This window comes from Cibotium barometz, chromosome 60 (genome assembly GCF_041138505.1).
Source record: "Cibotium barometz isolate CiBa-2024 chromosome 60, ASM4113850v1, whole genome shotgun sequence".
Lineage (NCBI taxonomy): Eukaryota > Viridiplantae > Streptophyta > Polypodiopsida > Cyatheales > Cibotiaceae > Cibotium > Cibotium barometz.
This window is the reverse complement of record NC_141105.1, coordinates 26,807,783-26,822,262: the sequence shown is the minus strand read 5'-3', so window position 1 is coordinate 26,822,262 and position 14,480 is coordinate 26,807,783. Positions and strand designations below refer to the sequence as shown.

At 46.6% G+C, this 14,480-nt stretch overlaps 1 protein-coding gene across 1 annotated transcript in view; it reads left to right on the top strand.

Moving 5' to 3' along the window:
- The window catches only part of LOC147605183 (uncharacterized), a 72,880-nt gene that overhangs the window by 18,614 nt on the left and 39,786 nt on the right, over positions 1-14,480 (top strand). Inside the window, exons 2-7 of the mRNA XM_086794271.1 lie at positions 7,210-7,296; positions 7,491-7,616; positions 7,756-8,124; positions 8,278-8,367; positions 10,527-10,583; positions 11,675-11,746. Coding sequence (XP_086650397.1) covers positions 7,210-7,296; positions 7,491-7,616; positions 7,756-8,124; positions 8,278-8,367; positions 10,527-10,583; positions 11,675-11,746 — 801 coding nt within the window. The remainder of the gene's footprint in view (positions 1-7,209; positions 7,297-7,490; positions 7,617-7,755; positions 8,125-8,277; positions 8,368-10,526; positions 10,584-11,674; positions 11,747-14,480) is intronic.

Genomic DNA, 14,480 nt, shown 5'->3' with positions numbered 1-14,480 from the left:
CGGCGGCGAACAGGTATGGCAGATGTACGGGCAGATGTATGGGCAGTTGTAACAAGTGAAAGCGACTGTGTACAGCAATGGCAAGCCTTCAATGCTCTGATACCAAATGAAGGCAGAAGGGGTGTTAGGGTTAGGGTTTGGAGAAGCTGCAAACAGGCGTGGAGGCCAACAGAGAGAGAACACGACTTTAGTGTATTATGCTTGATGAAAAAAGTGAAGTACAATAGCCACATAATAGTGACCTAAAGCTATGTGTTCACATGTCCGGCCATAAAATGTGCCGGGTGGACCAAAACACCTATAAACTGAATATAAGTGAAACTAAGCTAAACTGGGGAAAAAACCTCCACTAACTGAAGTAAAAAGTGCCCCAGTAATCTACTGATGATCACTAGCACTCCTCTGGGTGCATACACAGCATAAAACCCAACACCATCTGTCACAATGAAGGTATCTGAAGGAGGGAGGGAGAGGCAGTGCTACGGAAACATGAAGAAATACAAAGAGGAGCACCTCGAGACTCGAGGACACACTAGCTCTCCTCCTGGATCCTTGTGGCTAGAGCCACCCACCCATAGTCACAGGGGACGGAGGGGATGGACCCTTGAAACGGGGGGACCCCGTCCTGAGAACACTGTGGGACGGGGACGGACGGACGTCCCCAGTTGGGCGTCCCTCACAAGGGACGGCATTCCGGGGACAGATCCAGGAGGGGACGGTTGTGGGGGACGGCTGCATGGGAACGCCACAGGTTACTGTTTGGGCAATGGTCACATTTTTGACCTTTTTTTTGGCTGTTTGGGAGGGGCTTTTCATGGGCCTTTAGCCTTGGCCCAGAGGCCTTGAGGCTTTGAGGCTTTGGGCCTTGGCCTCTCTCTTGCCTCCCTCCCTATAAGAAGACACACACACACACACTCCCTCTCACACTTCAAGCTTTAGCTTCACAAACACACACACTCTCTCTCCCTCAAGCGGCAAGCCTCAAGGGCCAAGGTCTCAAGTTTCAAGCTCTCACACAAGCAAGCTGTAGCCTCTCAAGACACACTCTCCCTCACACACACACACCCCCACCCACCCTCACACTCAACTTCTCAAGTTCTCCCTCAACTTTCAAGCCTCACTCCCTCTCTCTCTCTCTCAAGCTATCAAGTGACAAGGAGGCATCCATCATCCACGGCATCCTCCTTGTGGTAGTGGCTCTTCAAGTTCCAACTACCCGTAGGAGGACGACGGGATGGACATGGTGGGATGAGGCCAATCGCACCCCATCCCCTCATGGAGGTGGTGCACAGCCATGGGCATGCAAGCTTTGCCCGTATAGGCGAGTGGGTGGTACTGACAAAGTAATTTTTAAGTGCCGTTCCTACCCCCGTCCCCGTTCCCTACATAGGGCCGTCCCTTGTCCCGTTCCCATCCCCGTCCCCCGTTACCGTCCCCTTTCCCTTGTGACTATGCACCCACCTCCATCTGTGCCGATGGCCAAAAGCGAGTGAGCACGTCGGTGATACGCAGATCATGCAGATGGTGTGAGCGCTCTATGGCGTGTCTGTGAGTAGTGACACACACCAACTCTGCTCTCCAATCTGTCTGCGTATGCTGCACTTAGAGGGTAGGAGAAAATCATTGCGCCACTCTCTGGGGTGGAGGCCTGGAGTGAGACACAGATCATGCATATGGTGTGAGAGCTCTATGGCGTGTCTGTGAGTAGCGACAAACACCAATTCTGTGCTCCAATCTGTCCCCCGTGTGCTGCACTCAGAGGGCAGGAGAAAATCATCGCGCCACTCTCTGGGGTGGAAGGCCTGGAGTGATGCAAAACCACACGGATGCGAATGGGGGCCACCGTCTCCTCACAAATCCTTGCTCCCTTGACGGCAGGCATCGGAAGAAGCTGTAATCAATTGGTTGCCCCGAAAACCGCCCGCCGGGGTGGGGGGGGGGGGGGGGGCAGGCATCGGAAGAAGCCGTAATCAATTGGTTGCCCCGAAAACCGCCCGCGGGGGGGGGGGGGGGGGGGGGGGGGGGGGGGTGATGACTCGGGTGGGAGAGCATGCACTGGAGAGGCCGTGATGGTCATTGCTACTAGCTCCGAGAAACGGTGGATCAAGCGGTGAACCGAGCTAGCGTGCAGCCTCCTCTTCGAGTCAGGTTTGGTTGGTGGGCGGCGGGAGTGCTCTGGCGAGGGGGGAAAAGGGGGGGGGGGGTGTTTCCGATGAATCTGGGGCCCATGTTCCCTCTGCGTAAGAGGCAAAGCCTGATGGTTTTGCACTCATCATCATACGACCTATTCTAGGGTTGGGAGCCCACTTGCAAACTTGCTGAGGAACAGGGGCAGCTGGCATGGACGGAGTCATGGACGAGGGAGGAGAGTTGGGATGTAATGATGGAGATAGGGAGGGATAAGTCCAGGACTGAAATATGGCAGGAGAGGTGGTCCTCATAGACGTGGTCAATATCGTGATGGAAATGGATGCGGGTGAAGGTGGGGGTGTGGGTATGGGCGGTAAGGTGGGGCATGAGATCGTGAAAGAAAGGCATGCTTGGTTGGCTAGTATGGGGGGAGGAGGGATGATGAAGTCTGGGATGTGTGGTATGAGAGCAGGAGACCCCATGAGGTAATCCACTGTACTAGTACCTCCGCTATGTGGGAAATATGTAAGGCTGTCTGACTGTGGCCATCTGGACACCCCATTATACATAACCAACTCATGCATAGTCCCCATCTTCAAAAAGTGTCTACCATATGCTGTTGCATTCTGCATATCCTGGATGGCCGTCTGCGGTGGGTGGGAGAGAGAGAGAGAGAGAGAGAGAGAGAGAGAGAGAGAGAGAGAGAGGTATGCTTGGTCGGCTAGTATGGGGGGAGGAGGGATGGTGAAGTCTAGGATGTGTGGTATAAGAGTAGGAGAACCCATGAGGTAATCCACTGTACTAGTACCTCCGCTATGTGGGAAATATGTAAGGCTGTCTGATTGTGGTCATCTGGACACCCCATTATACATAACCAACTCATGCATAGTGCCCATCTTCAAGAAGTGTCTACCATATGCTGTTGCATTCTGCATATCCTGGATGGCCCTCTGAGAGAGAGAGAGAGAGAGAGAGAGAGAGAGAGAGAGAGAGAGAGAAATGAAATGAAATGATATATTAACGTCTCTAAGAGGCCATAGTGGTCTATGAGACCAAAACTGAGAGTACATCTGAAGTTGGTGTCTCATCAAAGAGAACAACTAAATGAGACTAAAAAGTACAATAAATTGATTGTCCTACAGTTGTAAGAACAAAACTGTAAGACTCCGAGATGATACTGAGTAGAAAATACTGGAAAATACTGAAAAATGTATATAAGGTAGATCCATGTATGCTGATCAGTTGAAGTGTTGCCCTCTCCTTAGATCAAGTATCTCCGCCATGGGGTTATCTAGAATGCAGAGGTCGTAGAAGCGAGGTAGGCGCCTCCGATGCCGAGCAATAATGGCTCTGATCTGGCGATGGTGGTGAGGATGCCGTGGTCGGGATCCTGGTGGGCGTGGCCGACGAGCACGACATAAGATAACTGCTCTATCAGTGGTGACTCCCTGGGAGCGTGGTCGGTGCCCTGATGGCCCAATGGAGGACGTATCAGGAGGTGTGTGGGCTGGGTTGCTGGTGCTGGTGCCGAAGAAATCTGTCAGGGTCCTCTGTCTAGGTACATTATGGCTCGGCCTCCTGTCTACAAAGAGGGTTCTCCTGAGCTCAAGTAGAAACAATCCCAAGCATCTCTGATCCTCAAACTCCATGACCCTGCGTAACGGCGCAAAACCCTCTCGGAAGAGGCAGTGATATCTCCCTCGGATCTCATAATTGACTGTACATCGGCAAATGTAGTGTTCCTCTGTCTCTACCTCCTGGTAGCATAGCTGACAAATGCGGTCATCCATGATCTGGTGCACATATCGCCTTGTCTCAATCCGCAGCTGGTGTGATGAGGTCTGGATCTGTCCAATGGCACAACGTATCCCATGTGATAGGTGTACATTTATGTACACCGGGCGGGTGATAAAATCATCCGATGAGAGGTGTAGAAAATGGCTCTTGTAATGAGCCATTTTCGTGCCCAAGGGCTCAAGGGGGCTAGTCCATGTCCTCTCTGTGTCGACTCTGATGATATCCATCCTGATCACACGGTTTTGCTCTGAGCGGGTGAGATCCAAAAATGGACAATCCAGACTGTACTGAAAGGGTGGTAGTGCCTCTATCCGCAAACCATGTAGGTCAAACCATGATCTCATCTGAGCGTACCAACAATGAGTATCTCCATCCTCTGCCAACTGTATGGATGAGGTTAATGCCAAACGGGAGTACCTCTGCTGAGGGAGCTCCCGTAGCCACTGTTAAAAGGTAACTGCTTGGAATAGGGCCTCGGTTACTACTAGTGGGGCACCTAGCTCAGCTCGAACAATCTCATGTGGTACTGATGATTTGCTCTGAATCATGCGGGCAATCATCATAATCAGTGGCCTCTCCATTTGCCTCCATCCCTCATCTGTCCCTCTCTGAGATCTGTGATGTATACTGGGCCCCCAAATTGGAACTCCGTACAGGAGGGTCGGTGTGACAAGCGTATCAAATAGCCACAATTTGGTGCGTGGCTACTGAAACTGTATGTGTGCACACTGCCTCTCAAGTGCCCCCCAAGGCTGCATGCCCTCGAGCTAATCTAGCTGCTGCTGCCTCCTTCAGGGAGAAACGCGGTTATCTCGTCACCCATGCTTGTGTGGTGTTAAACACCATAACCTTGGTTTTCCCAAGGTTCACTGTCAGATCTCTATCCGCACAGAAAGCCTGTAATGCATCCTGGCATAGTTTTTTTCATACTCGTATGGAAAATATTCCATACTTCCATACCCATATGCGAATGGTCACGTATGGTCACGTATGGAAAAACTTTTCATACTCCAACCAAAAAAGCAAATGTTTTGCATCTTCTCTAGTTGTCAATGTGTGAAAGTTGTGACGGATGTAACATGGTCAATTTGTGAAAACTATGATAGACCATCTATCATGGCTTTCACATACTTTAAGTCTCTCATGGTTCACTTCTTTGAAAATGGCATGTCTACCCTTTAATTTAAGAATCAAGTATGAAATCCCACGTATGGAATTTCTCCAAGGTTTGAACCATACTTATTTCATAGTTCCAGACTCATACACGTATGTCGTATGGTTGCCGTATGAAAAAACTATGTCTACAAGTGACAGGTTTTGGCATTTGCCCACTCCACACTCCCTAGTCTCTACTTATGTAACATGTTACATGATACATCATTGATCATACATGTATGATGTAAACAAGCTACAGTAATATAAAGTCCGGAGTTTGGATTTTGGTTCTACATCATTTATGTTTTTTCTAATCCCAAAATCTTTGTTGTTTCAAGTTTCTTTGGTTTTTTGTGTCATATGTAGCATGTTTTTCCTTAAATTTAGGGTGCCGTATGGTATCCAACGTATGGAATTTCTTGGGAGTGTGAACTGTACTTTTTTCGTACTTCCATGTTTGCCGTATGGTTGCCTATGGAAAAACTATGCATCCAGGTGTCTCTGTAATCCCTCCGGAGAGTCTGAGATTAGAACAATATCATCAGCATATAACAAGATGTGTATCAACACCCCTGCCAGGCATGCCCCTGGGCCTCCCAATCTGTCTACATAATCAGAGACCGCATCAATGTACAGTCCAAAGAGGGTGGGCGATAGTGGGCATCCCTGCTTCACCCCTATCGTGCTGGTCACCCTATCAGATAGTCCGCCTGGAGCTCGGACTCTGCTTGTCACAGACTCATACAAAGCATATATCCCCCACTGCATATTCTCGGGTACCTCAATGTCATGCAATTTGTGCATAAGCTTGGCACGTGGTACGGTATCGAAGGCTTTGCGGAAGTCCACAAAGCAGCAGTATATCCTTCTCTTCTATGCCCTGCCCTCTTCAATAAGTGCCCGAAGTGTCAGTATGTGATCCAAGGTATGAAATCCTCTCCTGAAGCCAGCCTGTCCATGTGCTCGATGACCATGCCTCTCTGCCCATCGGCTCAGGTCCGACTCCAATATAGAGCCATATAATTTGACCAAGTAATGACCAATCATGATCGTCCTATAGTTGCCTGGTACCATGGGGTCCCCACTCTTAAAGAGTGGTACAATGATATGCTCTGTCCAGCTTGTCGGGAAACCCTCACAAATGGCACGATTAAACACATGTACGATGAGCGGAGCCAAAGTGTCTCGTGCATATGAGAAGTGCTCTCCAACTAGCCCATCATGATCCTGTGCCTTTCCATTCTGTAACCTGTTTATCGCATCTAGCACCATCCGCATAGTAAAAAAGGTGCTGCTAGCCGGTCTAGCTCCCAGTGGAGGGGGGGTGGGGGGCTGTCCTGGTGCATCATATAGCTCTCTAGCATAAGTATGCCATGCCTCAGGTGCAGTAATCAGAGTACCAGGCTGTCTCTGCTGAAACATCTTCCATGCCCTTTTGCTGTCCTTCCCCAGGAAGAGTTGGTAGATCTCCTCCTCTAGCTTAGCTAGATAGGCTCGTTTCTTCCTCCGCACAAGGCACCGAAATATCATCCTGGCCTGTCTATGCGTGTGAGACCCAATGGCAATCTCACGCTGTAGCTGTGCTCGTGTCTCACGACACTCATCATCATACCAACGGTTCTGTGGGGCAGTGCTGCGGGGGTGGGTGGAAGGGATCATAGTGCAGGGAAACGCATGAGGCGGATGCATGTAGAACACCTGTCAATCCTCTCGTGATCTCGTCCAGAGGGCTATGCGGGTCTAAAGCGAACAAGCCATCAGATACTGCATCCCGATAAACCCCAACTGTCTCATGTGTAAACTGATATCTCGGGTACCTAGATAGATGAGTGGCTGGCCCATCTCTCGGGGATCTACCTACTAGTGTGAAACTCAGGTATGTATGATCGGCTGCTATGCCAATGGGCCTACTGGAAATCGTGAAACCCCGCACACACACACATCTGTGCACACACACACACACGCACACGCACACACAGACACACACACACACACACATCTGTGTGTGCATGCGTGTATTTCAAGGAGAAAGGACAAGTGTTTACAATGTTGCCTGTAGAAAGTGTCATTTTTGTGGAGCTAAATTATATTGGTTTTTGAGACAGTGCTTTTGTTTTGGGCTCGCAGTTTGTAACTTTCACCAATAAAGCAGCTCAAGAACTACGAGAAAGACTAGAGCAACTTTTTGGGTCTCAAGTAGCAAAGCAGTTGACGGTATGATATTTTTTGGGCATTGTTTTTGTTTTCCCAATTATTGGACTTCAATCATCTATATATGCTCGTCTAGTCATGGATGGGGCAAATAAGTTCTGTATGATACTTGAGTTGCGGGCCTCATGATTTGTTTTGTTTTTTCAAATTTGTACTCACTTTCCTGAAAATGACGTCTGAATTTTCTTACTTGCAAGGTTGGTACGTTTCACGGCATTTGTGCAAAAATATTGAGATGGCATCCATGCTTTGGTATAGATAAGAACTTCGTGATTTATGATGGGAGTGATTCTGAAAAGGTTCTGATGAGCATCTTGAAAGCGGTAAAGATCCTCAGCACAGTCTGCTCATGAGCTTGAATCATTCTTCCCTAACACATCCTTTATCTGGGTAAAATAGCCATCCTAGACAAGGTTTAAGGTGGATAAGATATGCTTAATAATCTATGAATCCCTTGTGCAGGCTCAAAACGCCTTGAGCCCGGAAAATGATGAAGTACGGGTGGCGGAAGAGTCGAAAATGTCAGAGTTTCAGGGTGATAAATTTTCTCGCCATTTCCATGACTTGGAGAAATTGGGTTTCTTGACAAATGGGACTTCTGAGAATCTTTTATTAAAGACTTGCCTGGCTTCAAGGGAGAAGGCTGAGGACAAGGGTCAGCGTAAAACAGCAGCTGTGCCTTCTGCTACTTTGAAAAGCTTATTACAATTTATCAGAACAGCTAGGCTGCACAAGATGACATGCTTTTTAGCCGAGAAGACACGGATTGCTTCTCCAAACCTGCCAATACGTTTGCAACAGGCACACCTTACATTGGCCACGTTGTACGAGGTATGCAATTGCCAACTTAGGTGGTTGTCTCTTGGTTTCCTTGTTCTCTGAGTTGTAGAAGCTTAATCATTGAACTGCATCATCTCAACAACTTTGCATCCCAGTAAAGATTCTGTGCTGGTTTCTAAACTTAATTTTTTGGTTTTTGTGCAGAAAGCTCTGAGGAGAAACAATGCAGTTGACTTTGATGGTCTCATTCATCTTGTGGTGCAGCTGCTTCACACTGATCATGACTTCAGAGAGGTAATGCACATTTTTTTGTTGGTTGTGCGCATCTACTATTAAGCATTGGTTGCAAACATCTCATCCCAACAAGGGGCATGCTAAACAGCATGACATGTAGCTCAGCCTGAGAAGCTTGCACCTTATCACCCCTTGTTCTTGTATTACATAATAATACCGTGTTAATCATTCTTAGTGCTTATACTACTTAAGACAACCATGCTAATCAAGTCCATTATCAGACTCGTCACTAGCAATCAACTTATGCATACGCTCCTTAATTCCCTTTTTAGCCTCTAGTAGAGATTCTTTGGTCATCTGACATTGGTTGACTTGGGCTGAGGTGCTAGTCCTAGCACATGGTTGATTGCTCATTGACTGCATTTGCAGTTGCAATGTGCTGGTAAAATACACATGCATAAACATGGAGAGATGTAAGAACAAACAGAGAGAGTCACATGCAAGTCCTAGCACATGGTTGATTGCTCATTGACTGCATTTGCAGTTGCAACATGCTGGTAAAATACACATGCATAAACATGGAGAGAGCCACATGCAAGTCTTTCATACACAAATAGAGACCCAGCACTATTGAGTGCATTGCTGAAATGCAGTGAGGTCTGAGCTGACAACAATATACAGCTTGCATCATTGGAGAACAATTGCAGCAAATCAAGGCTTACTGCAGGTTGCTGGAGCAGATGAAGATTTCTCTCTACTTTTGTAAGACTACCCTGTTAACTCAGTAGAGGATGAGGTAAGAGACCTGTTTTTAGGTCGGTGTGGGCACCCTTTTTGGGCACCCAATCACTTGCTGCATGTCCACCAATACTTGCTGTGCATAACTGGCTTCTGCACAGCCCATCAAGACTGCTGTGTAATCTACATGAGCTGCTCATATTGTCCTCTAGCCATTTGGCCATCTAGTTCAGCTCACAGGCTGTCCAACAGTACCTTTGCATTGTAAGCTAAAACTACAGCTTGGGAGTGGATGACAGTGTCTTTTTCTCCCCTATAAAATGTAATAATTCAATGCTTTTGGCTCACTTCATTGTTAGGGTGTAATACATCCTGTAAGTTCTCTTTCTCACAAGCTCTAATCTAGACCTCTCATATTGCTAGCTTTCTTTGTATGCATTCAACACTTCCCAAAGAGTAGATGCATGGTGGCTTCCTGTTTCACCTCCCAGCCTTAAATCTTGAACTAACATGCTAGGGAGAAACATGCAGTTCTCTTTCTTTTGTTCAGACGTCGCTAGGTGCAAACATGCCAAATTCCCCCTTATTAAGTGGCTGCCATGAGGCCCTTTGGTTGGTGTTACACCGTATTGATCTCTTGGGGCTTACCCTTAGGCTTGCACCTTTCACATTGAGCTTCAACTCAATGTTGGGGCCACCTCAACCATTTGCCTAGTTCCCTAGATTTCAAAGTCTATGTATCTGTCCTCATGGGATCCCATGTATAGGACATGAAAGTTTAAGAATTGTCCATTTTTTAATATTGGGAAGCGATTTCTTCATATTGCTTACATTCCCCCAATTCGACCTTACCTTATTTACCAAATATATTGTGTAGGGTGTATGTGTAGTGCACCTTGTCCTTGTATCCTAATTCCTCCTGGTTAATGTGGACAATAAGGTGGTTCTATAGATTCACAGAGGGCTTGATTATCTATCAAGTGATCCTCGTCCCCCATTTTGTCTTAAATGACTTGCACGGATTATCAGATGTACTCTATTCTAGGAATCACCATTATGCTTGCTCAGCGCTCTATACAAAAATCAGGAAGAGGCACTCTTTATATTCTGCATAGTTTTAAATATACATAGAAAAAAGGTTCTTTTGGAAATAAGCTCGAAGGTGACTTGATCACTTGCTTGCTATGTTAATTGAAGGAATTAGTTCACTATTTTGGTCCGGGATTGTCTAACATGATTTGAAGTTCAGCTTATTAATGCTTGTTGAAATTTTAAGCAATCTTGTGTTTTGAAAACATTTTGATATTTGAAGCCAAAATATGGTTGTTTTGTATGATGCAGGTGTGCTCCTCTTGTAAGATGCAACCAAATCAAGAAGAAGGAATTTTTCCTTTCAAGTTCAGTTTGGATCTAGAGTGAATCTCAAACTTGTAGTCTCACTTGTGTTTTCTGGCCATGTTGTGATTTCATCAAGGGCTCAGGTGTGCCAAGAGCGGTGGAAGTATGTACTTGTGGATGAATTTCAGGACACGGATAAAGTATGTCTTTGTTATGTTCTAAAGATTTGAACTAAGCCCTTCCTTGCTTTTGGAATGTTAAGGTCAAGAGATACTATATGCAAACTTACCTATAGATAACATGAGTAACATCTAGAGCTGGAAACGGGATGGCCCAATGCTACTAACATTCTGGTTATGCACAGTGATGGCCAACCATATCTTGCCATGTATATAAATGTGCAATGTTGTGTGATGCTGCCTGTGCAACATTGTTGTCCACATGTCTCGCTACATGCTATACCTTTTTAAGTGTCAAGTGCTGGGGCTGCTCCTTAAAGGACCTCTTTCTTGGCAAGAGTGTTAATGATGTGTTCCACGGCTTTGTAGGTGAGTTGGTAAGCATTCAACCTCTTGAAGAAGGGGGGGGGGGGGTGGTCTCTTCATTTTGAATCCCAGTCACCTCAGCTGATGGACACCTAGTCCTTCAGTCTTCGCCTACAAGCAAGCTCGGCCCTCTCCCTGTTTCTAGTGGGTTGAGCTTGGAGATGCGCAGCATTGTCAACTAATTGGCAGGATCTCTACCCAGTAAAGAAAAGAGTATTAATGGTGAGAGGAGACCTTAGGATGCAGTGAGTACGGGCTTACAAGGTGAATGAAAAGTAGCAATTGGCATTAGATGGGCTTACAAGGTGAATGAAAAGTAGCAATCGGCATTAGATGGTCTATAAAAAATATTAAAGCTTTACTGGAGAGCTTAGTGCCACCTAGGAAAAGCATCATTATCCAGAAACTAGTTAAAATGAAGCTAGACTGGGGGAATTGTTTGGAATCTTGATAGGCCTATGTCATAGTAAACACAATGTTTTAGTTAATGATGCTTTATCTGCTCTAGGGCATAGGATAATGCTGGCAATTGAAGAAATCGAGTTAACTGTGCTCAAGGAAAACCATCATTATCCAGAAACCAGTTAAAATGAAGCTAGACGGGGGGAATTGTTTGGAATCTTGATAGTCCTATGTCATAATAAACACAATGTTTTAGTTAATGATGCTTTATCTGCTCTAGGGCATAGGGTAATACTGGCAATTGAATAAATCGAGCTAACTGTGCTTTTTTATACACTGTGTAGGTTCAATATGAGTTCATTCGCCTTCTTGCCTCAAAAAATCAGAATCTCTTTGTGGTTGGAGATATTGATCAGGTTTTATTTTCATCCAAAATAAGTTAATGTAATATGGCACAATTTTTGATGAGTCATATAAATCTATGTTCGAAAGGTCAGAGAGTTGAATCCGCAGCCTACCATGAATTTTATTGCAGAATGCCTAGTGGTGGTCGAGCCATTTTTTAATTGAATGGTGTGATTCTTTCCTCTTCCGCCCACCTTTTTTAGTCCCTCAGCTCTGCTCTTCCTTCATTGGTGGTCAGGATCTTTTTTTCTGAAGCATTTGATCACCTCCATTTTCCCCGCTGTAGGACTCCAGGGGAGCTGTTCGTGCTTCCAAACCGTGGCTACCCTCCATTGCATCCCCTCAAAAGGGGATCTTCAGCTCTTATTTAATAGCATCACTTAAATCCACTACTTGGGTGTTGGGAAGGATCACAAGAATTAGACTAGACCAAGGCCACCCAGAGACAACCTGCAATCCGTCTTGTTCCAGCGAACAAGGGTGCATTACATGCAACTTCTTGAACTAGGTTTTTCCTGGAAAGAGTTTGATTGTGAGGCTCTGGCTAGCAGTGTCTTTCAGCGAAGAAGCCCTCTTGCATTTTGCAATGTTACAGTATATTTTGCTTGATGGAAACATGGCTTATCGCTTGACACTGACCTAACCTTGCAGAGGCTGGGTTCTTAGGGACCGTTTTCTTCCCTGGTCTACCCAAGGAATACCATGAGCTTCTTCCTACTATCAGCCATTACATGGGTGAGGTGGTGAGATTTCCCAAGACCACAGCAGACACCTTTGTAGGCATATCCCCTCTCTAAGGTTGATGGTTCCTCACTGGAGAAACCCCCGCAGCAGGTTTCCATAGGTCCAGATGGCTACCTTTTGACATGCATTGAGTTGTGTGGACTCTCATTATCAATGCTTTGCTTGCTGACAGATTGGGTGTTTGGTGAAGCGATGCCGACAATGATGGAGTTCCTTGAGGCATCCTTGCCAATCAAGAGACAGGTCTTGCTAGCAGTGTTCTTCAGAGAACCCCTCTTGCACTATGAAATGTCACAGTGTATTTTACTTGATGGAAACACAGCTTCTCGCTTGACACTGACTCTAATCTGGCAGAGGTCAGATTTTCTGTGGCCATCTTCTTGTATGGTTTACCCAATGACTGCCTTGAGCTTCTCCCTGCCATTGACCATGTCTTTGTTGAGGTGGTGAGATCTAGTGTTTACCCCAGCATGGCCAGTTGGGATCCTGTCTCTTAAGGGTGATGGGTTCCCCACAGGAGAAACTCTCACAGCAGGTTTCCATATATCTGGATGGCTCCATATCTTGACATTCCGTTGAGTTTAGCGCATGCACTTGAGGCACAGTGCTTCATTTTTTGTTACCACACTTCGCGAAGAAATGCCTGCAATCACAAGAGTTTTTTAAGGGACTAGACGTTCCTCTTCTGCCCTCCTAAAAAGTACTCAGGACAGGCACCCCATTATGATCCTTTACACGAGGAGCAGATAGAGGAGGATATTGCCTCTCCACTCACATTCCCCTGCATCAGACGAGTCACGAGAGGATCTGCTACCATACTGGGTCTTCCCTGATTCAGAGGATGATGCAAAACAGCCATAATGGCTAAGTATAAACTCGGCTCCACAAAGGGGAGCAAGAATGGAGGATGCTCTTCTCCTCTGGCTGGCTGCTTTAGGAAGAGAAGGCTATCTCATACAATGTGGCTAGGGGGGAACAACCACACAGGTGGTCTATAGTGCCAAGTGGGCTCACGACCACTATCAGTGAGAAAGGGATCGTGACGCCAAATCCTTGGAATGCCTCGTGGTGCTTCCACACGCGGTCAAGGCAACCTTGAAGCTTCCCCCACTACCCATGGGTATGAATGATATCAAGCCATATGCTTTGGATGGACTCTGCTGGCGGGGTGAGGGTGCCCTCGATGGCTTCGTTGCATCGAGCTCTCCAAACGTGCCACGCAACAATACTGCTGCAAATCTCCGATCTCTGGCTAGAACTTGGAGTCTAATGACGAGTGGATGGGGCTGGGACTGTAGAAATACGAAGGTGAGAGACCTGAAGGGCAAGTCCCCCACCCTCTTCATATGCCATGACGGCCTCGATATCAGTAGAAGTAGAATCCGTTGCCAAACCTGTTGAGCCTAAGGGAAATCCTGAAGACGATGATGCTACGACCCTTGGGATGGCCACAGTCATGCACTGTGTGTTTCGAGATCTAGATGATGCGGGACATGGGCCTATGAAAAGGCTAAAGTAACCCTACCTATTTCGTATATAGAAATTTCACTTTTTGACATATCTAGATGTTTGTACGTGTTGGTAGGCATCCCGTCGCCATTTGGGTCAGTAAAATGACCACTCTTAATTTCTTTAGTGTATTGTTGATACTCTATGACCTCCGACAAGAGAATCATGGGCATCATGGAGAAGGACTTGGCGCTTTATTGAGTCGCTCTAGAATGTACTCCATTTGGGCATGGCTGTAATCCACACGTAAGCGTGCAATCTTATCCTTCTTTTGGACAAACAGGATTGGAGCGGCAAATGGGAAGGATGAAGGTTAGATAAATCCAGTACGGAGTAGCTGGGATAACTGTTGCTCCAGCGCGTCCTCCAATGCCTTAGAAAGGCGATAGGGGAAATTGCTAGGAGACTCTGAACCAAGAACCAACTCTATACGGTCCTCAGGTCTACTGCGTGGGAGATTGGGTGGGAGGTCATCTCGCAACATAATGTAGC